This window comes from Grampus griseus (genome assembly GCF_964374135.1).
Source record: "Grampus griseus genome assembly, chromosome: 1".
Taxonomy (NCBI): domain Eukaryota; kingdom Metazoa; phylum Chordata; class Mammalia; order Artiodactyla; family Delphinidae; genus Grampus; species Grampus griseus.
Window position 1 is genome coordinate 101,964,624 of NC_139017.1, and position 27,194 is coordinate 101,991,817.

The window sequence follows — 27,194 nt, forward strand, 5'->3', positions numbered from 1 at the left end:
AACTAAGCCTGTGTGCCACAACTACTGAGCCTGCGCTCCAGAGCCTGCAAGCCACAACTACAGGGCCCAGGTGCCACAACTACTGAAGCCTGCGCACCTAGAGCCCATGTTCTGCAGCAAGAGAAGCCACCGCAATGAGAAGCCCGCGCACCGCAACGAATAGTAGCCCCTGCTTGCCGCAACTAGAGAAAGCCTGCACACAGCAACGAAGACCCAATGCAGCCAAAAATAAAAATAAATAAAATAAAATTTATTAAAAATATATATACTAAATTTAAGATATTTAGAACCATGTTTCCAATTAGATAGCAGTGCATAACTAATGGTTTCACTTAGCTATTATTTGCTCAGGATCAATTATTACTTGACTCTAGAGGTTCATTTTGTGCTGTTTTCCTATATTTTTAAAATGCACGGAACCAGTTCACTTGGAACATACTGCTTTTAAAGTGCAAGCTTAACGTTTTCCTTTTAAAAATATGGTCTTCCTTTATGCCAACTTGAGTTAGGTTACCAATTTCTTCTTCGCAAACTTATAGAAAAATATTTACTGAACAAATTTATTTCAAATCTTAACAGACATAAGCCCTATTCCAAGGATAATCTTACTGGTTAAATTATAGTAGCATTCCTGGTGGCCTTCACATGCTGGGCTGCACTGTCTCATGTCACGTTCACCATGATGCTGAGGCAGGTGGCATCACTGTTACCATGAACATCGTTCCTGAGAAGCACTAAAGAGACTAGGGGTTAAAGCCAGCTTAGAAGAAACAAGCCAGCAGTAAAACACCATGTGATTTTAGTTACGTGCTTACTAGCACTGTGCTGGAACCTGGAGTTACAGAGATAAGGCATGTTCCCGCCCTGAAGACGCTTAAAGACTAGGAGAGGACATGAAAAAATAAACAAGAAGTACATAATTGAGACTGGGAGTAGTGTTGCTAGATTTAGGGGGAAAAAAACCAAACAGGATACCCAGTTAAATTTGAATGTAAAATAATGAGTGTTTTTTAGTATATGTCCCAAATATTACCAATAAACAATGAATAATTTTTAGTATATGTCCCATGCAATGTATTTTTTTATTGAGCCATCCTGAGAAGGTTCCAGAAGACTTTCTGGAAGAGGTTGTATCTGGACTGAATTTTGAGCAGTGCAGGCAGAAAGAAGCATGTGCAAAGCTACAAAGATATGAAAGAATGCTACATTCCAGAAACAGCGTGGCTAGAGCAGAGTGCATGAGGGGCAGTTTATAGAGGTCAAGTTAGCAGAGTCAAATTCAAAAAACAGGGGCTTCCCTGGTGGCGCAGTGGTTGAAAGTCCACCTGCTGATGCAGGGGACATGGGTTCGTGCTCCGGTCCGGGAAGATCCCACATGCCGCAGAGTGGCTAGGCCCGTGAGCCATGGCCGTTGAGCCTGCGCGTCTGGAGCCTGTGCTCGGCAACGGGAGAGGCCACAAGAGTGAGAGGCCCGCGTACCGCAAAAAAAAAAAAAAAAAAAAATTCAAAAAACCATTCATGTTGTATTAAGGGTAGTAGAGAATCAATAGAAGTTTTTAAACAGGGAGTGAGTGATCAGATTTATGTTTCAGACGAATTTCACCGGTTGTAGTAGAGGGTGAATTGGATAGGAGACTATCACACGCAGGGAGACCAGTTTTATGGTGGTGGTTGTAATCCAGGCACAAAGCAGTGAGAGCTTAAACCACGGCACTGGCAGAGGGAATAGAGGAAGAAATAGCTTCAAAGGATATTAAGGAAATGATTTGATTGCCAGCACATGGTGACCAGCTGAATGTGGGAGGATGAGGAGGAAGGAGGCGGTTAAGACAACTCACTGCTCCCTCCCTTGGATGCCTGAGTGGATGATGGCACCTTTCAATGAGGTAGGGAATAAAGGAGAACAACCCTTGGGGGAGAGGAAGGCGGGAGATGGTGAGTTCAGTTTGGGGAAGGTTGAGTGTGAAGTACTTGTAAGTTATCCAGATGGAGACAGGAGATGTCCAGGAAGCACTTAGATATTTAACTCAGCAGAAAGGCCTGTGTAAGGACAGAGGTTTGTTAGAGCCATGGAAATAAATGTTACCCATGATGACATACAGAGAACCCAAAGAAAGTAGAACAAAACCCTGGAAAACAATATTTATGATTATGAGAAAGGAAGAGAATGACTCCGCAGAAAGACTCAGAACAAGTGGCCAGAGAAGTAGGAGAAAAACATGGGGACAGAAGCCATTAGAAAAGTGGTCAACAAGGACGAATGCTGAAGAGAGGTTAAATAATGTAAGAACTGAAATTTGCAATTCAGAGTTCATTGTCAAAAGTGTTATAAGCACTACCAAATGTAAAATAGACAGCTAGTGGGAAGCAGCCACATAGCACAGGGAGATCAGCTTGGTGCTTTGTGAGCGCCTAGAGGGGTGGGATAGGGAGGGTGGGAGGGAGACGCAAGAGGGAGGGGATATGGGGATATATGTATATGTATAGCTGACTCACTTTGTTATAAAGCAGAAACTAACACACCATTGTAAAGCAATTATACTCCAATAAAGATGTTTAAAAAAAAGTGTTATAAGTATTTTCAAAGTATAGTACGGTCCAAAGCCAAAATATGTTGGATTAAGTTTGAATGGCAGGAAATAAGTGTTGACATTGAGTTTTGACTACTGTTTCTAGAAACTGTGCTGGGAAATCTGTTGTTTGGGTTTGGTTTGGTTTGGTTTGAATTTTTTAAAATTGTGATAACATCCACATAACACCCTCTTAACCATGTTTGTTTCTCAGTTTGTTATTACTTTTAGTCCCCACTCTATTGAAATATAATCAACAAATAAAATTGTAAGATATTTAAAGTATGTGGTGATTTGACATACATATATATACACTATGAAAGGATCCCTCCCTCGAGTTAATTAACACGTCCATTACCTAGCATACTTCCTTTTTTGGTGTGTGGGAACAATTAAGTTCTACTCTCTTAGCAAATTTCAGTTATACAATACAGTGTTATCAGCTATAGTCACCATGTTATGACACGTTAGAGCCTTAGACCTTATTCATTTTATAAATGAAAGTTTGTACCCTTTACTATCCTCTCCTTATTTCCCCCACCCTCTCAGCCCCTGGCAACTATTTTCCTACTCTCTGTTTCTCTGATCTTTTTTTTTTTCAAATGCCACTTATGAGTGATACCGTGCAGTATTTGTCTTTCTCTCTCTGGCTTACTTCACTTAGCATAATACCCTCCAGGTTCATTCATGTCATTGCAAATGACAGGCTGAATAATATTTCATTGTGTCTATATACCACATTTTCTTTATCCATTCATCTGTCCACAAACACTTAAGTTGTTTCTATAACCTTGGCTATTGTGAATAATACTGCAATGAACAAGGAAGTACAGCTATCTCTTTGAAATAATTATTTTGTTTCCTTTGGATATATACCCAGACGTGAGGTTGCTGGATCGCATAATAGTACTATTTTTTTTAATATATAAATTTACTTATTAGAGACTGCATTGGGTCTTCGTTGCTGCACACGGGCGTTCTCTAGTTGCCGCAAGCAGGGGCTACTCTTTATCGTGGTGCGCCCGGGCTTCTCATTGTGGTGGCTTATCTTGTTGCAGAGCATGGCCTCTAGGCATGCGGGCTTCAGTAGTTGGGGCTTGTGGACTCTAGAGCGCAGGCTCAGTAGTCGTGGCACACGGGCTTAGCTGCTCCACGGCATGTGGGATCTTCCAAGACCAGGGATCAAACCCGTGTTCCGTGTATTGGCAGGCGGATTCTTAACCACTGTGCCACCAGGGAAGTCCCAGTAGTACTATTTTTAATTTCTTGAGGAACACCAATACTATTTTCCATAGATCATCTTAACCATTTTTAATTGTACAGTTCAGTAGTGTTAGGTATATTCACATTGCTTTGCAGCCAGTCTCCATAACTTTTTCATCTTGCAAAACTGAAACTCTATACCCCTTAAACAACTTCCCATTTTCCCTTCCCCCAAGCCCCTGGCAACTACCTTCTATTTCTATGAGTCTGACTACTTGAAGATCTCACATAAGTGGAATCACACAGTATAGTTACACTTGAACAACATGGATTTGAACTGCATGGGTCAATTTATGGTGGATTTTTTTTCACTAAATATGTACTACAGTATTATACGTACCGCAGTTGGTTGAATCTGCGGATGCAGAACCATGGATACAGAGGGCTGAATATAAAGTTATACACAGATTTTCTGCTGGGGAGGAGATTGGTGCCCCTAACCCCCATGTTGTTCAGGGGTCAACTGTGTTTGTCTTTTTGTTGACAGTTTTATTTCACTTAGCGTAATATCCTGAAGGTTCATCCATATTGTAGCATGTGTCAGAATTTTCTTCCTTTTTAAGGCTGAATAATATTCCATTGTATGTATATAACCACATTTTGTTTATCCATCCATCCATCCACGGATTCTTGGGCTGCCTCCACCTTTTGGCTGGGAAATTGTTTTAAACTGACCTAATCCAGTTTGGTCATGCACACTTCCATAGATTCTGTTTTGAAAGATAATGGTAGCCACAGAAAATGTTTGATATAGGTGCATTAACTACTCCCTCACAACCTTTTTACTAGGTTATAATGAAAATGATTTCTACTATACACATAGGCATTTATTCAGCACATATTTATAAGCAGTCACAAAACATTTCATATAATCAGTCTATAAACTCATTAAAGTTCTAACTCTGGCCTTTTAGGTGTTCCATCAACTTTCATGAAAGATTTCAGAGGCAGCTCCTGTTACCCTTACAATTAGCATCAGGCAACTAGAAATTCTGAACCAGTGATTCTCAAAATGTGGTCTCTTGGACCAGCAGCACAGTACTGTTCACGGATCTGTGCTGAAACTCCCTGAAGTTGAGAACCTCTGCTGTAAAACGATTAGCTCTGGGTACCTCCCTAAAGATAAAGGTATGGCTTCAACTGGGTCTTATACCCTCTTTGTGAAAGAGTAGGAATGTCTCTTATTTTAGCCAATTCATATCTCTTAATTTCACCAATGATAGTTCATTTCTAACTTAACCATGCTATTTAACTAGCCACAAATTTCACCAGTTAAAATTCTAATTTGCTAGTTAACAAAATCTCAGAGATGGATCAGTCCTTATCAAGGTATGGATAATATTGTAGAAGCCCTTACAGCAGCTACCTCTGGAGCATGGGCTTCCTGACTACCTTATTAGAATGCTAGCCAAGCACCTGTGCATTCCTGATTGGGACATTAGAGGCACCTGGACTATAAACAAACACACAAGTAGCACACTGTATATGCTGAAAATAAAATACAGACATTATAACAGAAGGGAACAAAAGAGAGAGGGTTCGTGTGTGCGTGTGTGTATGTGTGAAGAGAGAGAGGAAAAGAGACCGAGTGTGATGAGCACCGTTAATGGCCGAGAGAAAGAAGTTAGGAGAGAAGGGAAGAATGAGAGGTTGAAGATACAGTGAGAGTGCAGAGAATGGTGAAGTTGATTTAAAATAGATGATGTAGGGAATGGGTGAGGGTGCTGACTAGAGACTTGGAGAATTTTCAGGAATTAAGAACCCAACTATGGGGCTTCCCTGGTGGCGCAGTGGTTGAGAGTCCGCCTGCCGATGCAGGGGACACGGGTTCGTGCCCCGGTCCGGGAGGATCCCACATGCCGCAGAGCAGCTGGGCCCGTGAGCCATGGCCGCTGAGCCTGCGCGTCCGGAGCCTGTGCTCCGCAACAGGAGAAGCCACAACAGTGAGAGGCCCGCGTACCGCAAAAAAAAAAAAAAAAAAAGAACCCAACTATTGTGTTTCCTCCTAAATAAGGAGAAATTGATAAGATTGTCTGAAATACATTTTTAGAACGTGGATCTTAGAAAATTATTTAAAACCTGCTACTATACATCTGTTCATTGTTATCGCCCCTTGTGGTACAGTTGCCATAGTTGATGAAATTATTCCTTCAGCGTAAATGGGTTTTGTAAAATGTAGCTGAAGAGTGCCATCTTCTGGTACTATGAGGTATGTACAAGCAAAGGGGGTTGTGTGGTAGAATCATAGTGAAATAAAGCCTTTGATGTTTTGCGCTGAGTATTGTAAAGTTGAACATTCTTTATAGTTTCTGTGTCTTTTTAGTTAGAATATCAGATTACTGACAGTGATTATAGTTTGTGTGTATGGCCGAGCCTAAAAACAAGACAAAACAAAAACAAAACAGTATGTGGCCGGCAATCCTTTTCATAAAAGCGTGTGGGAAATTTGCTTTTGGTTTGTGATAGAAGCCGCAAGTTGAAGAGCCTGTTCTTTGTGACTACCTCTTTGATGCAGGCTTGGCTTGGCGCCTTTGCTCAAAACAGGAATCTGATTCTTGTAGCTGAATACCAGACTTGTCTTCACTGTTTCACAGCTTGCTAATAAGATACTGGTTTGTCCCTTTTTTAAAAAAATGTTTTAAATATTATGGAAAAGCATTCATTTTATCCTCAATGAGGTTTTAAAATCAAAACCTCTATGTTCTTTATGGTGGTTATTTAATAAACATTTATTAGACGCTTAAATATCAACCTCTGTGCTATGTGCTAAAGGGAAGCGGAGATTCAGAGATGACTAAGACCATGTCTGTGCCTTCAAATCATCTTACTTTGTATTAGGGAAGATAATGTGAACGTAAATGATGTTAGATTTGGGAATACAAGAAAAGAAGGGAGGAGAATATTGGCTCAGGAAGGAAATAATACAGCCTCAGGATTATTCACTGGAAGACAGGTGTGGTAGAAAGGGCCATGTTTAAATCTTGACCTTGGGCAGAGTTGCAGATAGAATGTGCTTTAGGATGCAGGAGCCAAAGATCAGGACAGTTAAAGTGGATAGCTCTATTAGTCCTATTCCAGGAGTTGTTCATAATAGCATGCCCTGTTTCTGGATAAAAACCCAGACTTCACTTCATTTATTCATCCATCCAGCAAGTGCTTTTTATACGATTTGAATATATGCAAAATCCCAAGGAAACAAATGTGAAAGTCCTGACCCCACTTTGAGTTGCTTGTACAAAGAGAATGAGTGTGATCAGGGCCCCTAAGCAGGAGCACTGGGGACAGGCATCTGACCCCACCACTATTAAACCTGCTCTGCATGTTGCTCTCCAAGATGAGTAATCCTGGTTCTTTTACTTCAGTGGTTAAAAGCACAGGCTCTGGAGGCAGACTACCTGGGTTCAGCCAGCACCACCACTAACCTGCTCTGCAAGTTTCTTAACCTCATGACTTCTCTTGCCTCAGTTTCTTTAACAATAAAATGGAAATAATGATAATACCTCATTCATAGGGAGGTTGTGAGGATCAAAGAGAAATACATAAAAAGTTCTTAGAACAATGTTGACATATAGAAAACAATATAACAAACACCTGTGTGCCTACTATCTTCATAACAGACCTTAACCTTTTGCCATATTTGCTTCATTTTTTAAAAAAATTTACTTTATTTATTTATTTTTGGCTGAGCTGGGTCTTCGTTGCTGCGCGCGGGCTTTCTCTAGTTGCCGCGAGCAGGGGCTACTCTTCATTGCAGTGCGCGGGCTTATCATTGTGGTGGCTTCTCTTGTGGCAGAGCGCAGGCTCAGTAGTTGTGGCACACGGGCTTAGTTGCTCTGCGGCATGTGGGATCTTCCCCGACCAAGGCTCGAACCCGTGTCCCCTGCATTGGCAGGCGGATTCTTAACCAGTGTGCCACCAGGGAAGCCCCTACTTCATTTTTAAAAAGAAAAAACACGGCAGTGCAGTTAAGCTCTCTTTACCCTCCCTGGTATTCTCCTTCCTCCTCCCCAGTGATAAACACCATCTTGAATTTGGTGTGAGTTCTTACCATCATGTTTTCATACTTTCACTGATTGTTTATGGGTACATAAACAATATATAGTATTGCTTTGCATGTTTCTAAACTTTAATAAATGACACTAAACTGCACATACCAATCTGCAACATTTTCCACTTGATATTATGTTTTCAGCATTTTTCTGTGTTGGTATGCATAGGCTGAGTTCTTTCATTTTAATTACTGTATAGTATTGCATTGTATGAAGATACCACAATTTACTCAGCCATTCTCCTGGTGATGGACATTTATGTTATTAATCATTTTCCACCCTTACAAACAGCACTGCATCCTGGATGGCACCTTGAAGTCCTCCTAGACTATACCTTGGCCTGATATTTTTAGAGGGAAAGATTTTTTGTTACTGATTAATTTTTTTTAATGTTTATTAGTCTTAGATTTTCTATTCTGGTATCACTTTTTATTATTGTTTTGGACGTATTGCTCATTTTAAATGCATTGCCAGAGTTGTTTACATTATTCACTAGCACTACCCTTTCTATCCTGATAATCTTTATTTGTGCATCCTCAGTTTCTCAGTGATCAGTCTTGCTAAAGGTTTATCTCTTTTGTTAAAGTTTTCAAAGAACTAGCTTTTGGCATTGCTGATCTTTTTTTTTCCCATTAATTTTTTTTTTAAAAAATTAATTAATTTATTTAATTATTTTTGGCTGCGTTGGTTTTTGTTGCTGCCTGTGGGCTTTCTCTAGTTGTGGTGAGCGGTGGCTACTCTTCATTGCGGTGCACGGGCTTCTCATTGTGGTGGCTTCTCATTGTGGTGGCTTCTCTTGTTGCAAAGCATGGGCTCTAGGCATGCAGGCTTCAGTAGTTGTGGTGCACGGGCTTAGCTGTGGCATGTGGGATCTTCCCGAACCAGGGATTGAACCCGTGTCCCCTGCATTGGCAGGCGGATTCTTAACCACTGTGCCACCAGGGAAGTCCCTCCCATTAATTTCTGCTGTTTCATCTCTTCCTACTCCTCCCCTCTCCCCCTCACTCTCCCCCTCCTCCTCCTTCTTCTTCTGGAGGTTGGTTTATTCTCTTATTGTTATTATTGTGATTTTTTAAAACATCTTTTGTTGAATGTTTACTATTTATTTCAGTCTTTTATTTTTTCATCATTGAATTTAAAGCTGTAAATTTTCCTCTAAGAACTGCTTTAGCCGTATCCCACAAGTTTTCATATGTATACCTTTGTTGTTGTTCAGTTCTAAATATTCTGCATATCCCTTGTGACTTCTCCTTTAACCCAGAAGTTATTTAGAGATGTGCTGTTTTGTTTCCAAACATGTCTGTGTCTATTTTTACATTATTTTTTTTGTTGATTTCTTATTTATTTGTTGTCAGCAAATTGGTCTATATTATCTAAAATCCTTAGAAACCCTAAACTATACCTACAGGAGGTTTCACTTCTGAGTGAGGCCCAAGAAGTCCCACCACCTTTGCCTCAGTGAAGAAACATGCCAATGAAATCGCTGACCACCTGATACGAAACAGATGGTTCTGCATTTCCTAAAAATCCCCAGAGGTTGACCTGGGCAAGAAAGTATTGAGCATCTCCCCGTGTAGGCCCTCACAAACTTGAGTCCAGGAACTAGATTGCTCTGCTCCTCCTATGAAGATGAAACCTAATATTCTTGGTTACAACCCAGTCTAAAGGAGAAAGGTGGCATGGTCAAGGGCTCACCCAGGAGCTTCTGCTAGTGATAGCTGAAGGGCAACATAGGTATTGGTATTTAACTCTACACGTGGGCAGGACTCTCGATCTTATCTGGGCTATCCTTATCCTCAGAGCAAACTGTGGCAAGTGTTGGAAGGGGGACCCGGTGGGCAGGTCTGAGGAGCCTGTGCTGGCCTTTCCAAGTATTGAATAATTACCAGAGCCCACTGTGCTTTGGTTATTTGCTTGGGATCATGAAAAATTTATGCCCCCAAAGTGAAGGGCTCAAGAAATTATCCTCAGCCCCTATCCCACACAAGAGGAAGCCCAATCATTGGAAGCCCAGTCATTGCAACCCTCTAATAGGTTGCATTGTCCCAAGAGCCAGAAGTGGGCAAGATTGATCTATGAGCAGCATAATGTCATCAGACTAAGAGAACCAGACAGACAGGGAAAATTCTGAGAAAGAGCAAACAAAAGGTAATTGCAGAAACCAGAAAAGAACAAGAAGATCTAAAGCAGAGAATAGGAGATGAAGATTAGAGGAATTCTCTCAGTTACAGAAACACAGCCAATGTAATTAAGACTTTGTATTCTTCTCTAGTTTTTTAATTTTATCATTAGTTTTAGCTTTAGTTTCTGATATTTAAAAAAAAATTTTTTAAATAAATGTATTTATTTATTTTTGGCTGCATTGTGTCTTTGTTGCTAAGAGTGGGCTTTCTCTACTTGCGGCGAGTGGGACCTACTCTTTGTTGCAGTGTGCGGGCTTCTCATTGCAGTGGCTTCTCTTGTTGCAGAGTACGGGCTCTAGGTGCATGGGCTTCACTAGTTGTGGCACGTGGGCTCAGTAGTTGTGGCGCACGGGCTTAGTCGCGCCACAGCATGTGGGATCTTCCCGGACCAGGGATCGAACCCGTGTCCCCTGCTTTGGCAGGCGGATTCTTAACCTCTTCGCCACCAGGCAAGTCCCTAAATTGTTTTTATTATTATTTTTTATTTCCCAGTTGCTTAACATTTCATTTTAGGCTCTCTCTTTGACTCAAGAATTAAAAGAATATTTAAAATTTTCCAGATAGATTTTTTGTTAATTTCAAATTTTATCATATTGTGATTGGAGCATACTGCTTCTGCCATATCTACTTAGTGGAATGTATGGAGGTTTTGGTGTAATTTTGTAAATGTTCCACGGGCTTTTGAAAAGGTCTGTTTGTTCTCAGGGCAATTAGATCTACCTTATTAGATTATTGAGTTCTTCTGTATCTTTTTTTGTAAACTTTTTTATCTGTCATAGACTAAGAAAAGCGATTTAGGGTCTCCTACTTCTAATGCCTTTCTGTTTATTTCTTTTTCTATTTCTTATAGATTTCACTGAATCAATTTTGATGTTACTTTATTCTTAATAGAAATTCATGACTGTAGTATTGTAATATCTTCATTGTGGATTATATGTTTTAGCATTATAAAGAGCTTTTCTTTTTTGCCTTTTTAATGCTCCCCCCCACACCTCCCAAAATTCAACCTCATCTGGTATAACATTGTGGCTTAACTTTTCTCTTTTCATTTGGCTGGTATACCTGTACCATCTTTTATTTTCAACTTTTTTGACATTGTTTTCTAAAGATATTTTTCTTATAATAGGTAAGCTTATCCCATTGACATTTATAGATATGTCTTAGTTCTGTATCACATTTTATAACCTACTTTGTTTTTAAGGATTCATTTGGTTTGTATCTTTCTCTAGAGGGTGTATATTTCTGTGTTTTACTCGTGTTCCTTTTGATAATTTAGGAAGGTTTGTGTTCAGATTTTAGCTCTTCTAGTGGTTAGCCTTATACTATAACTTTTAAAAGTATACTTTATCCTTTATTGCTTTAGACCATATCTATTTATTCCCCACTACAAGCAATGACAAAATTATTATACTTCCATCCATCCCATCTCCTTTACTCCATCTAATTTTAATTATTATTATTATTAGTTCTTCAACTAGTCATCTCTATACTTTTGAATATACTTCTGTCTCTGTTATTTGATTTATAAGATATAAATATTATCTTTTTTATAAATTTATTTATTTATTTTTGGCTGTGTTGGGTCTTCGTTGCTGCGCGCGGGCTTTCTCTAGTTGCGGCGAGTGGGGGCTACTCTTCGTTGTGGTTCGCGGGCTTCTCATTGCGGTGGCTTCTCTTGTTGCGGAGCATGGGCTCTAGTTGCGCAGGCTTCACTAGTTTTGGCTCCTGGGCTTCAGTAGCTGTGGCTCGTGGGCTCTAGAGCACAGGCTCAGTAGTTGTGGTGCACGAGCTTAGTTGCTCCGCAGCATGTGGGATCTTCCCAGACCAGGGTTCAAACCCGTGTCCCGTGAATTGGCAGGCAGATTCTTAACCACTCTGCCACCAGGGAAGCCCAATATTATCTTTTCACCTTGGATATTAAAGATAAGGAAATCAGGGACTTCCCTGGTGGTCCAGTGGTAAATAATCCACCTTCCAGTGCAGTGGACGCAGGTTCGATCCCTGGTCGAGGAACTAAGATCCCACATGCCACAGGCAACTAAGCCCGCATGCCACAACTACTGAGCTCGTGTGCCTCAACGAGAGAGACCCCGTGCCACAGACTACCGAGCCCATGTGCTCTGGAACCCGCGTGCCACAACTAGAGAGAAGCCGGACATTGCAACTAGAGAGAAACCCGAGCAGACCACGTGCCGTGACAAAAAGATCCTGCATGCCTCAACAAAGATTCCATGTGCCTCAACTAAGACCCAACTCAACCAAAAAAAAGGGGGCGGGGGGATAAATAAATAAAATAAACATTTAAAAAATAATAAAGGTAAGGAAATCAACATCCTTTTGCCATCTCTCATCTTCCATCTCTCCTTCTTGGTTCTTGTTAATTTTATTACTTTTACTGGTATAATTTATAATATTAACATTCTGAACAATATATAGTAGTGATTAAGAGAAGGAGCTCTGGAACCAGACTGCCTAGGTTGGAATCTTGGCTTTATCATTTTGTAGCTTGAGCAAGTTACTTAATAGCTATTTCTGTTTCCTTATTTTTACAATGGCTATAACAATAGGTTCTACCTCACAGGGCTATTGTCATAATAAAAGTACAGCACTGGAACAGTGCCTGACACATGGTAAGTATCTAGTAACTACCATATACTATATTAACAATTATTATGAAATAGATTTCCACAGTTGTTTTCATCCCAGTCCTACATTTCAACTGGCTTACATGTTCAGTTTCTCTGTTCATCTCTTGGTTGCCTAAAATTCATTCTCTAATAGTTCTTCAAGAGTTGCTAATGGGAATTCTATCTTCTGATCCTTACATGTTCAAAAACATTTAACACCTTTTACCTGTAAGAAAGTTTGGCTATGGAGAATAAAAAGAGCTATTTTGAGCATTTATTGAAATCACAGGTGATCTATACTCATTAAACCATTATAGCTCATAATAATGCTATAAATCAAGTAGTAGGTACATCCCCTTTTACAAATGAGAAAATTAGGACACAGGCAGGTCACACTTCCTTTCTCAGACTTTGCTGGCATTGCACCACTGTTATCTACCTTTGAATGTGACTATGGAGAAATCTGAGGCCAATCTGATTTATTTCCCCTTAAAAGTGTCTTGATCTTTTTGCCTGGATGTTCAAAGAATTATTTATTTTTGAAGTCCAGTAAAATTCAATGGGATATGTCACAGGGGTCATTCTGTGTCAGTTTCCTTGGGACAGTGTGTATCCTTTCAATCTGTAGATTAAAGACTTCTCTCACTTACATGAAGTTCTCTTGAATTCTACTTTGATTATTTTTTCTTTTCTACGTGTTCTATTCTCCCTCCCGTGGACATGCTGGATATCCTTTGTCTTCTATATCTATAATTTTATCTCAAATTCTTTTTAGTTCTTTTTAAATTTCCATTTCATTTTGCTCACTTTTTCAACCTAGCCCTCATAAGTCTTACTATGTTGTTATTTTTGTCTGCCCCCCCTTTTTTCCCCATTCATAATGTGACTTTAATTTCTTCGATTTTTTTCTTTTTCTTAATTTTTGAGTTCTGCTTGCTTATTTTACATTTACTTCTTTTGTCTCTCATTATGTCTTCTGCTTTGAGACATTATTTTAAACTGTTTCATTAAGTCCTTTGAATTCATAACAGTATGTTTGGTGTGCTTCATGGCAGTATTTTTCTGGAAAATTTCTTTATTTGACATGTCCTTTTCCTATTCCTTTCCTCCTTTTCCTTGTACATTTGCTGTATAGATCACCTGCTTGTTTTCTTTTGAGTATTACTCATTACTGAATGAAAGGAGTTCTTCAACCACTATTTGCAAGAATCAACTGGGACAGTGAAATGAGCAAGTGGTGAAACTTCTGTGGCCCAGAGTTTGTGTGTTGGGGGGGGGGGGTAAAAGAGAAGAAAAGATGAGATGGAGACACTCACACAGATTGGTTTAGGCTATCTCCCCAGCAACTACAGAGATGCTCATAATATAGTCTCTCCCAATGCTTAGTTTATTTACAGACTGCCTCCAACATAGATAACATTTTTAAGGATTTTATCAATCAGCACTGCCTTGCCCCGCTACTTTACAATGCCAGATAGAGTCCTTGGAAGTTCCCACAGCTTGCGCCCCTTAAACTTTCATTGCAAACCAGAGTGATGGTTCTGTTCCTCTGGTATACCACCTATTTAGTGCTCCGCCAACTTTGTCTGAGAAGTGAGGTCACAGCAGGTATTTACTCTCAGCATCCTTCTGTACTCTGCTGTAATTTTCACTGTATTTTGCAGGCCATCCTCATTTATTGTGCCTTAGGGTTACACTGGTACCTTATTTTGTCAAAGCGTTTGGTTTCCTTTTTTGTTTTCGGCTGTGCCACATGGCTTGTAGGATCGTAGTTCCTTGACCAGGGATTGAACCCAGGCCCTTGGCAGTGAGAGCTAAGAGTCCTAACTGCTGCACTGCCAGGGAATTCCCATCTTTTTCTTTTTTGGGGGCAATGTCAAAGAGGACAAGATGACAGACATGACTTAATTTTGTTATTTTAAAATATTTTGGTATTTAAAACTTTATTTTAAAATTGAGCCGTTTTTAAAAATTGAATGCCTACCTTCTCACAGAGAGTAGGTACCATACCACCTCAGGCCACGCTAAGTGGGAAAAACAGTTTCAAAATTCTATGCACACCCTAGTCACAACAAGATCTCTCATCATTATATAGCTAGTAAGGAGCAGAGCTTGTATTCAAATCCAAGTCTGTCCTGATCCAAAGCCCGAATTCTTTTCATCATAGGACTTTCTCTTAAAGAATATAGATATCTCTTTATGGTGTCTTTAATATGTTTTTTCTTTTTTAATTTTAATTTTCTTGGTGTATAGTTGATTTACAATGTGTTAGTTTCAGGTGTACAGCAAAGTGATTCAGTTATACATATACATATATTCTTTTTCAGATTGTTTGCTCTTAAAGGTTATCATAGAATATTGAGTAGAGTTCCCTGTGCTATATACAGTATGTCCTTGTTGGTTATCTATCTTATATATAGTAGTGTGTGTGTGTTCATCCCAAACTCCTGATTTATCCCTCCCCCCTCTGTCCCCTTTGGTAACCATAAGTTTGTTTTTGATATCTGTAAGACTGTTTCTGTTTTATAAATAAGTTCATTTGTATCTTTTTTTTGGATTCCACATGTAAGTGATATCATATGACATTTGTCTTTCTCTTTCTGACTTACTTCACTTAGTATGATAATCTCTAGGTCCATCCATGTTGCTGCAAATGGCATTATTTCATTATTTTTTATGGCTGAGTAATATTCCATTATATATATGCCACATCTTCTTTATTCATTCGTCTGTCGATGGACATTTAGGTTGCTTCCATGTCTTGGATATTGTAAATAGTGCTGCAGTGAACACTGGGTGCATGTATCTTTTCAGATTATGGTTTTCTCCGGATATGTGCCCAGGAGTGGGATTGCTGGATCGTATGATAATTCTATTTTTAGTTTTTTAAGGAACCTCCATACTGTTCTCCATAGTGGCTGTATCAATTTACATTCCCACCAACAGTGCCGGAGGGTTCCCTTTTCTCCACACCCTCTCCAGCAGTTATTGTTTGTAGATTTTTTGATGTTGGCCATTCTGACTGGTGTGAGGTGATATCTCATTGTAGTTTTGATTTGCAGGTCTCTGATAATTAGTGATGTTGAGCATTCTTTCATGTGTTTGTTGGCAGTCTGTATATCTTCTTTGGAGAAATGTCTATTTAGATCTTCTGCCCATTTTTTGATTGGGTTGTTGTTTTTTTTGACATAGAGCTGCATGAGCTGTTTGTATATTTTGGAGATTAATCCTTTGTCAATTGCTTAATTTGCAAATATTTTAATATGTTTCTTCTTAAGAACATTTTTCTATTAACTACTTTTCTATTTCCTGGCTTTTAGTGTGACAAGTACAAGACTGGAGTTATTGATGGGCCCGCATGTAATAGCCTTTGTGTCACAGAAACTCTTTACTTTGGAAAATGCTTATCGACCAAGCCCAACAATCAGGTATGGACATTATGAATAAACAGTCCAGATTTATGGTGCTCTCTGATTTTACCTTAAACTAAATTAAAGCATTGTTAAGAGCATTCTTGAACTAGAACTTTAGGACATTTTAAATACTTCAATTGTGCATGCGTTGATTCACTCATCCAACAGATGTTTATAAATCCCCTATTCCCAGCATGTTCCAGACACTGTTTTAGTTATTAGGAAAATAGTGGTGATTAAGATAGATAAGATAACTTCCCTGTGAGTCACATTATTCCAGAGGGATGGGGAACATAAACAGTTGATAGATAAATAAATAAGCAAGGAAATTACAGAACGTAGTGTGTTTTATATAGGTTGTACACAGGGTGGGTTGTTGAAAAATGTAGGGGATGGTGAGGGTAGAAATATGTTTTAGAAGAGGTGAACAGGGAGGACCTTTCTAAGATAAAATTTGAGCTCATACCTGAATGAAGAATTAAACTAGAGGCATGGGCAGAGGACAGGATGAGCTAAATCACAAAAGAAGAACTATAAATAGCTGATAAGCATAATGAAAAAAAAGTTCTACCTCACCTATCATCAAAGAAATATAAATTAAAACAATAGGACACCATTGTGCTAGAAGAAAATACAACAAAACATCAAAACCGGGACTTCTCTGGTGGCGCAGTGGTTAAGAATCCGCCTGTCAATGCAGGGGACACAGGTTCGGTCCCTGGTCCAAGAAGATCCCACATGCCGTGGAGCAACTAAGCCTGTGCGCTACAACTACTGAGCCTGCGCTCTAGAGCCCATGAGCCACAACTACTGAGCCCGCATGCCGCAACTACTGAAGCCCACGCGCCTAGAGCCTGTGCTCCGCAACAAGAGAAGCCACCACAATGCGAAGCCCGTGCACCACAACGAAGGGTAGCCCCTGCTTGCTGTAACTAAAGAAAGCCCGTGCGCAGCAAAGAAGACCCAATGCAGCCTAAATAAATAAATAAATAAAATTTATTTTTTAAAAAAGTTAAAATCCATTGGAAAGATATAACTTGATAGCTTCCATCACTAGTTATTAATAGATTCTAGAACAGATCTCTAAGCAATTCCTTAAGTAGCACGATATCCTAAGGTAAAAGCAAGTGCAATCAACCTTCTAACACTTCCTTTTTAAATCTTTTTAAAAACACTTCCTAGGGACTTCCCTAGTGGCACAGTGGTTAAAAATCTGCCTGCCAATGCAGGGGACATGGGTTCGAGCCCTGGTCTGGGAAGATCCCACATGCCGCGGAGCAGCTAAGCCTATGTGCCACAACTACCGAGCCTGTACTCTAGAGCCCGCGAGCCACAACTATTGAGCCTACATGCCACAATTACTGAAGCCTGCATGCCTAGAGCCCATGCTCTGCAACAAGAGAAGCCACCGCAATAAGAAGCCCACGCACCACAATGAAGAGTAGCCCCTGCTCGCTGCAACTAGAGAAAGCCCGCGTGCAGCAATGAAGACCCAGCACAGCCAAAAATAAATAAATAATTTTTTTTTTAAAAAATGAAGCAAATATGGCAAAAGGTTAAGGTCTGTTGTGAAGATAGTAGGTACACAGGTGTTTGTTATATTGTTTTCTATATGTCAACTGTTCTAAGAACTTTTCATGTATTTCTCTTTGATCCTCACAACCTCCCTATGAAAGAGGTATTATCATTATTTCCATTTTATTGTTAAAGAAACGGAAGCAAGAGAGGTCACAAGGTTAAGAAACTTGCAGAGCAGGTTTGCACTGCAGCAAAGAGTTGCCCCCACTTGCTGCAACTAGAGAAAACCTGCACGCAGCAACGAAGACCCAATGCAGCCAAAAATAAATAAATAAAATAAATTTATAAAGAAAAAACAATCAACACTGGTTATCCTTGGGCAGTGGAATATTGCATGATTTTTATTTTCATCTTTTTTCTTCAAATTATTTCTAAATTTCCAATATAAATACTCATTCATCTTATAGAAATTTAAAATAGATTTTAAGTCTACACTACTAGCCATGTTTAAGAGGATTTCTGAAATAAAGTCCAATATTTGAGTATCTACTATGTGCTAGGTACTGCTTAAGGCATTGGGAGAGACCATGGGGAATAAGACAGACAAAGCCTCTGGCCTCATATGCCTTAATGTTTCATGTGAAAGAGGACAGATGATAAAAGAGTCAATAAAGAAATAAGATCATTTCAAGGACTTCCTCGTGGTGCAGTGGTTAGGAATCTGCCTGCCAATGCAGGGGACACGGTTTTGATCCCTGGTCCGGGAAGATCCCACATGCCACGGAGCAACTAAGCCCGTGCACCACAGCTACTGAGCCTGCACTCTAGAGCCCACGAGCCACAACTACTGAAGCCCACGTGTCACAACTACTGAAGCCCGCAGGCCTAGAGCCCATGCTCTGCAACAAGAGAAGCCACCGCAATGAGAAGCCAGTGCACTGCAACGAAGAGTAGCCCCTGCTCGCTGCAACTAGAGAAAGCCCGCGCATAGCAACAAAGACCCAACGCAGCCAATAGATAAATAAATAAATAAATAAGTAAAAATTTAAAAAAGATATAAGATCATTTCAGACATTGGTAAGGGCTGTGAAGAAAATAAAATGGGGTCATGGGTTAGAGAGTGACCTATGACGGAAGAGGGATTTATTCTAGGTAGGGGGTTGGGGAAGGCCTCCCTAAAGTGACATCTGCGCTGAGACTTGAATGATGTGAAGGAACCAGCCGTATGAAGATCAGTGAGAGTGCATTCCAGGCAAAACCAACAGCAAGTGAAGGAGGTCATGAAACAGGAATAATGCTGATAGGTTCAAGGAACATAGAGAAGACACATGTAGATGGGATATAGAGACCCAGGGAGTAAGTGGTAAAAATCAGGTTGGAGAAGCAGGCCAGCTCATAAGAAGCCTAGCAGACAGTGAAAAGGGCTTTGGACTTTATTCTGGTTGAATTAGAGGGTTTGACGCAGAGGAGTGATTAATATTATTACCAATTAATATGGTCATATTTGGTTTTTATATATAAGCATGACTAGACTGCCTGGGTTAATATGTTGGCTTTGCCACTATTGTATTCCCTTCATCATGCTGCTTCACTTCTTTCTGCTTCAGTTTTTCTATCAGTTAAATCAGGATAATAATAGTATCTACTGCATAAGGTTGTTATAGGGAGTAAGATAAATTAGTAGACTGTAGCACAGAGTAAAGCACCATATAATGTTAGTTTGATAAATAGCTAGATAGTTAATAGTGACTGATTCTGGGAATTAGAGAAATGGGTGTAGAACTTTTCCTTTTATCTTTCTGTGTAATTTGACTTTTTAAAAATTATATTTACATCTATAAACATATTAGAAATATGAAAGATCTCAAATAAACAATCAAACTTTACAACATAAGGAATTATAAAATGAAGAGCAAACTAAACCCAAACCTAGCAGAAGGAAGGAAATACTATGGATTACAGCAGAGATAAAGGAAATAGAGAATAGAAAAACAATAATAAAGAAATAGTAATAAAGAAAATCAATGAAACCAAAAGTTGGTTCTTTGAAAAGGTCAACAAAATTTGACAAACCTTTAGCTAGATGGACTGAGAAACAGAGAAGACTCAAATAACTAAAATCAGAAATGAAGCGGGGACATTACTATCAGTTCTACATAAATAAAAAAGATTATATGAGAGTACAGTGAACAATTGTACACCAACAAATTGGATAATCTAGATGAAATGGGCAAATTCCTAGAAACACAAAACCTACTAAGAAATAGAAAATCTGCATAGACCTATAACTAGTAAGGAGACTGAATTGGTAATCAGGCCTCCCAACAAGAAAAGCCCTGCACGTGTGGGCTTCACTGGTAGATTCTACCAAACATTTAAAGAAGAGCTAGCACCAGTCCTTCTTTTTATTGGCTGCGCCATGAGGCATGTAGGATCCTAGTTCCCCAAACAAGGATCAAATCCATGCCCCCTGCAGTGGAAGCTCGGAGTCCCAACCACTGGCCAGTGGACTACCAGGGAAGTCCCACATTAATCCTTATTAACTTTTGCTGGTTCAACATAGGAAAATTGAGCAGTGTAATATACCAAATAAACAGAATGAAGGAGAAAAAAAGGATCATCGCAATTGATGCAGAAAAGGCATTTGACAAAATTCATGATAAAAACACACAGCAAACTAGGAATAGAAGGCAACTACCTCAACATACTAAAAACACTTATGTGAAAAACCCACAGTTAGCATCATACTCAATAGTGAAAGACTGAAAGCTTTTCATCTAAGAACAAGGCAAGGATGCCCACTTTCACCACTTCTATGCAACATAGTACTGGAAGTTCTGGCCAGATCAATTAAACAAAGAAATAAAAGGTATCCAAATGGGAAAGGAAAAAGTAAAGTTATCCCTGTTGACAGAGGATATGATCTTATTTGTAGAAAAACCTAAAGATTCCACAAAAAAATCATTAGAACTAATAAATGAATTCAAAGTCCACACACAAAAATCAATTGCATTTCTATACACTAACAATGAACAATCCAGAAAAGAAATTAAGAAAACCATTGCATTTATAATTGCATCAAGAAGAATACTTAGGAACTAACTTAACCAAGGAGGTGAAAGACTTGTACAGTGAAAACTTCAAAACATTGCTGAAAGAAATTAAAGACATAAACAAATGTAATCACATCCCATGTTCATAGATTGGAAGACAATATTTTTAAGATGTTAATGTTACCCAGCGTGATCAAGATTCAGTGCAATCCTGAGCAAAATCCCAAAGACAATTTTTTGCAGAAATAGAAAAAGTCCTAAAATTTGTATGCAATCTCAAGGGACCCTAAATAGCCAAAACAATCCTGAAAAAAATACCAGAAAGCTGGAGGACTCACTTCCTGATTTCAAATCTTACTATAAAGCTGCAGTAATCAAACAATGTGGTAGTGGAATAAGGACGGATATATAGACTAATGGAATAGAACAGAGAGCCCTCACTTATATGGTCAAATGATTCTTTTTTTTTTTGGCTGCATTGGGTCTTTGTTGCTGCGCACGAGCTTTTTCTAGTTGCAGCGAGTAGGGGCTACTCTTCATTGCGGTGCATCAGCTTCTCATTGCAGTAGCTTCTCTTGTTGCGGAGCTCGGGCTGTAGGCATGCAGGCTTCAGTAGTTGCAGCACATGGGCTCAGTAGTTGTGGCTCGTGAGCTTAGTTGCTCCGCAGCATGTGGGATCTTCCCGGACCAGGGATCGAACCCGTGTCCCCTGCATTGGCAGGCAGATTCTTAACCACTGTGCCACCAGGGAAGTCCCTCAAATGATTTTTGACAAGGGTGCGAAGACCATTCAATAGGAAAAGGCCTGTCTTTTCAACAGATGGTACTGGGAAAGCTGGATATACACATGCAAAAGAATGAAGGTGGACCCTTACCTAACACCATTCTCAAAATTTAAGTCAAAATGGATCAAAGATCTAATGGTAAGAACTAAAACTATAAAACTCTTAGGGACTCCCCTGGTGGCGCAGTGGTTAAGACTCTGTGCTCCCAATGCAGGGGGCCCGGGTTCGATCCCTGATCAGGGAACTAGATCCCACATGCATGCTGCAACTAAGGAGCCCTCCTACCGCAACTAAGACCTGGCACAACCAGATAAATAAATAAATAAATATTTTGAAAAATAAAAAATAAAACTCTTAGATGAAAACATAGGGCAAAAGCTTCGTGACATTGGGTTTGGCAATTATTTCTTGCATAAGACTCCAAAGCCACAGGCAACAAAAGAAAAAATAGACCAATTGTACTTCATGAAAATTTTAAAATATTGTGCATCAAAAGACAATATCAGTAGAATAAAAAAGAAGCTCACAGAATGGGAGGAAATATTTGCAAATCATATATCTGATAAGGGATTAATATATAGACTATATAGAGGGCTTCTAAAACTCAACAAAAAAACAAACAGCCGGATTCATTCTCGAAAAAAGGTATACAAATGTGCAATAAGTGCATGAAAAGATGCTCAGCATCACTGGTCATTAGGGAAATGCAAATCAAAACCACAATTAGGGAATGGTTTGGCAGTACAGTGGTTAGGACTTTGCACTTTCACTGCCGACGCGTGGGTTCGATACATGGTCGGAGAACTAAGAAAAAAAAAGCACACGGTGAGATACCACCTCACACCCATCAGGATGGCTACTATCAAAAAAACCAGAAAAGAAGGATTGCTACGTGTCCTTGGAATCATCTTCTGGTTGTATAGAGAGTGTGAAATATTGACAAGTGGTAAAAACAATGCAGGACAAGCATTGCTCAGTAAAATAAAACTCTGTGAGTTTATTCTGGAAAAAAAAAAAAAAGAAAATAACAAGTGTTGGCAATAAGGCAGAAAAACTGGAATCCACTGTTGGTGGGAATGTAAAATGGTGTAGCCGCTGAGAAAAACAGGTTGGCAGCTCCTCAAAAAATTAAAAGTAGCATGACCCTATGATTCAGAAATTCCACTTCTGGGTATATATGTAAAAGAATTGAAATCAGGATCTCGAAGAGATATTTGTATATCCATGTTCATAATATTCACAATAGCTAAAACATGGAAGCAACCCAAGTGTCAATCAGTGGATGAAAGGAAATGCAAAATGTGGGATATTCCTACAATGTAATAGTATTCAGCTTTAAAAAGGAAGGAAATTGTGATACATGCTACAATGTGGATAAACCTTCAGGACATTATGAAATAAGCCAGTCACAAAAGGACAGATTCTGTATGATTCCACTTATATGAGATACTTAGACTGAGTAGTCAAAATCATAAAGACAGAAAGTGGACTGGTGATGAGCTGGGGGCTGGGGGAAGAAGGGGAACAGGGAGTAGAGAGTTTCAATTTTACAAAATGAAAAGAGTTCTGGAGACAGATGGTGGTGATGGTAGCACAACCTCATGAATCTAATACCACTGAACTGCATGTTAAAAATAGTTAAGATGGTAAATTTTCTATTTTTGATATTTTACAATTTAAAAAATGGAAAATAATAAAACTGATGACCATGGTCAAAAATATACATATATATTTAGGTATGCAATACTTTTATTATAATTTAAAAAAATTAAGGAAAAAAGCTTTGAAGTATGATTTCAAATTTGCAATTCAGGAAGTCAGCTCAATCTCGGTTTTGTTGCTTGTGTGTTTTTTTAAGAGGAGGACACTAAAAATATCGTGGTAGATTAGAGTTTTCTACTCTGCCTAAAGCATAACTTGTCATTCTTTTCACAGATGTATTTAGGGATTTGGGATAATCTACCAGGTGTTGTGAAATGTCAAATGGAACAAGCACTTCATCTTGATTTTGGAACTGAATTGGAACCAAGGAAAGAAATAGTGCTATTTGATAAGCCAACTAGGGGAACTACTGTACAGAAATTCAAAGAAATGGTCTACAGTCTCTTTAAAGTAAGTATATGCATTCACATGTTGCTAGTGTGAAGTGGTACTCTTCTGGAAGCTGGCAGGACCTCATTCTAAGCCATAAAAATGTTGGTATTCTTTGAGCTATATCAGGGACTCTATCTTGAGGAAATAATTCAAAGAAAAAAATGTATGGAGGGTGTTTAACATTACTATCACTAAAAATGTCCAGATGTGAGAGTTCATTAAGTAGATGGGCTGCTCTATAGCTTGACATTAAAACTGATACACTTTTTTTAAAAAGGTGAAATAAAGTTAGTAGACTGATTCCAATTTTTTTTTTTTTGCGGTACGCGGGCCTCTCACTGTTGTGGCCTCTCCCGTTGCGGAGCACAGGCTCTGGACGCGCAGGCTAGCGGCCATGGCTCACGGGCCCAGCAGCTCCGCGGCATGTGGGATCTTCCCAGACCGGGGCACGAACCCGTGTCCCCTGCATCGGCAGGCAGACTCTCAACCACTGCGCCACCAGGGAAGCCCGCAAATTATTTTTTTAATTTAAAGAAATACTCAGAGATTAAATAGAAGTATGAAAATATTGGGAATTCCCTGGGTCCAGTGGTTAGGACTCCGCACTTTCACTGCCAAGGGTGCGGGTTCGAGAACGGGTCGGGGAACTTCCGCAAGCCACGGCCAAAAAACAATGAAAATAATTACACTTTTGGAAAGAATCTTTTTCTCATTTTTATTGCTCTTATATTTTAACTCAAAATCTTTCTTTTCTTTGAACAGTTTACAGTTTTAGACTGTTTTATGCCAGAGAGTCTCCACAGGGAAATACTTGTAGCATTCATTATTGGAACACCTTGAATAAAATAATTAATATAATAACAATTACAAAATAGGAGAAAATAATTTGTAGTTGACCCGTTAACTTTGGATATGGGCAAATTACACTGCAATTTTGCAAGTAAGTGTATGAATAAGACAAAGATTAATTAATGGCTTGGTTAACTGTATTTATCTACAAGGTCTAAGGAGGCTATGGGCGTTAAGGTGGCTATTTCTTAACATACTTAGCAAAGTGGGTTTCACCTCAAGTACATAAAACATAGTTCTGACTCACTTAGCAAACATAAATATTTGGAAAGGTATTAAGTCTCCTATGGGTATTCAGTAGCAAGATTATTACTTAGCATGGTAATTATCCCTGTAAAGGAAGTTAGTATGTTACATATGAGATTGTTTTTCATTGCTTCTGTATAATTAGTCAAATTCTTATCTTTACAGGCAAAGTTGGGTGACCAAGGCAACCTCTCTGAACTGGTTAATCTCATCTTGACAGTGGCTGATGGAGACAAAGATGGCCAGGTTTCCTTGGGAGAAGCAAAGTCAGCATGGGCACTTCTTCAATTAAATGAATTTCTTCTCATGGTAATACTTCAAGATAAAGAACATACCCCCAAATTAATGGGATTCTGTGGTGATCTCTATGTGATGGAAAGTGTTGAATATACCTCCCTTTATGGAATAAGCCTTCCATGGGTCATTGAACTTTTTATTCCATCTGGGTTCAGAAGAAGCATGGATCAGTTGTTCACACCATCCTGGCCTAGAAAGGCTAAAATAGCCATAGGACTTCTAGAATTTGTGGAAGATGTTTTCCATGGCCCCTATGGAAACTTCCTCATGTGCGATACTAGTGCCAAAAACCTAGGATATAATGATAAGTATGATTTGAAAATGGTGGACATGAGAAAAATTGTGCCAGAGACAAACCTGAAAGAACTTATAAAGGATCGTCACTGTGAGTCTGATTTGGACTGTGTCTATGGCACGGATTGTCGAACTAGCTGTGATCAGAATACAATGAAGTGTACCTCAGAAGTGATCCAACCAAACTTGGCAAAAGCCTGTCAGTTACTCAAAGACTACCTGTTGCGTGGTGCTCCAGTTGAAATTCGTGAAGAATTAGAAAAGCAGCTGTATTCCTGTATTGCTCTCAAAGTCACAGCAAATCAAATGGAAATGGAACATTCTTTGATACTAAATAACCTAAAGACATTACTGTGGAAGAAAATTTCCTACACAAACGACTCTTAGTTCATTTGGACATTGTGACCATTTTAAGAAATTTAGCACTTCAAAAGAAAAATCTTGAACATTTTTTTCTAAATGGCTTGATTCAAATCCTTGCCAGTTATCACAAAACTCCTTTCCCCTGATCCTAAGGAAGCCATCATCTTAAAATACATGTTGATTGCTGAAGTAATGGCAGGAGGTATAGGATCAAAAGGTCCAAAAATATTCATTCCTGCCCTTTTAGAAACGCTGGTACATTTCCTAGTACATTCACTGTGTAACTATTTTGACTAATGACTTAAAAATGCTGTGAAAAGCCTCATTCCATAAACATCAACGGTCAGAGTATTTTGTAGATTTGTTAGCCAAAATATCAGTGCTGGAAATTGTGTTTGCATTGAAGCTGCTGTTTAAAAAAGAAAATTTATAAATTTACTAATGTCTCAGCATGGTAAAGTTTGCACATTAACAGAAATTAAGACTGCAAAGCAGGTAAATTAAAATTACTCCTTTATAAACAGATGTTGGGTTAATAGCATGGTTTCTTATAAATACACTTAACTCATTTAGACATCACATTTTATGTGGCTTCAGAAAGTTGAGTGGCTCTTACCCACTGAAAACCCATCAGAAGCATTCTACTTGGCAATATATAATTGCCAATTTTAGAGGCTGAATATGGATGAGTTCATCATCCTAGATTTAAGGGTCTGTATCTTAGTATCAGCCAGCCAACTGGTCTTCAAAACTCGTATCTTTAGGCCACAAACCTAACACAGGTACACATATCCTGAATCTGAGCTATGGGAAAGTGGGACATTAAGAGCAGGACTCTGAAATCATAAACTTCCTATTAATAATTTTCCATTTTCAAACAAACAGTATTCCCTATTGGCCAAAGGACTGTTTCTCAAGAGGCATGTAAATATATCCATCTCTTTTTCTCATGTAAACTTGATATACAAGGGTTAGTATTTGCTCCTCTCTTTTGTGTTTATTCAGATCTGGCCTTTCAACTCCATAAAACGAAACACCTCTTATAATTAAAGAACCAGCATTTTCGGGCTTCCCTGGTGGCGCAGTGGTTGAGAGTCCACCTGCCGATGCAGGGGACGCGGGTTCGTGACCCGGTCCAGGAAGGTCCCACATGCCGCGGAGCAGCTGGGCCCGTGAGCCATGGCCGCTGAGCCTGCACGTCCGGAGCCTGTGCTCCGCAACGAGAGAGGCCACAACAGTGAGAGGCCCGCGTACCGCAAAAATAAATAATAAATAAAATTTAAAAAGAACCAGTATTTTCTGCTCAAAGGTTTCACCTGGATAAATGTGTTAAAATTATATGACCTTCATTGGAGAGCTCTCTCTCAAGAACTAAAGCCATGGAGTAGCATCAGTTTCACTTACTTTAAAATTGTAAACTTTGAAGGTACTTTTTCTTCCAACTCATCGTGTGGTTACAATAAATGAATGGAAGAAATATTTCTAGGGGAAGGTTTGTCTGTTGCTTGCCAGACTTTTTAAGGACAGCTGCACATCATACAATTCAAGGGATAACTCCTGTCAGGAAGAACAGATGCCCAAGGTATGAAC

At 39.2% G+C, this 27,194-nt stretch overlaps 1 protein-coding gene across 1 annotated transcript in view; it reads left to right on the forward strand.

Annotated features, from left to right (window-relative positions):
* The window catches only part of DIPK1A (divergent protein kinase domain 1A), a 119,282-nt gene extending 92,201 nt beyond the window's left edge, over nucleotides 1-27,081 (forward strand). Inside the window, exons 3-5 of the mRNA XM_082648469.1 lie at nucleotides 16,013-16,120; nucleotides 23,397-23,573; nucleotides 24,816-27,081. Coding sequence (XP_082504595.1) covers nucleotides 16,013-16,120; nucleotides 23,397-23,573; nucleotides 24,816-25,628 — 1,098 coding nt within the window. The 3' untranslated portion in view covers nucleotides 25,629-27,081. The remainder of the gene's footprint in view (nucleotides 1-16,012; nucleotides 16,121-23,396; nucleotides 23,574-24,815) is intronic.
* The last annotated feature ends 113 nt before the right edge of the window (nucleotides 27,082-27,194 follow it).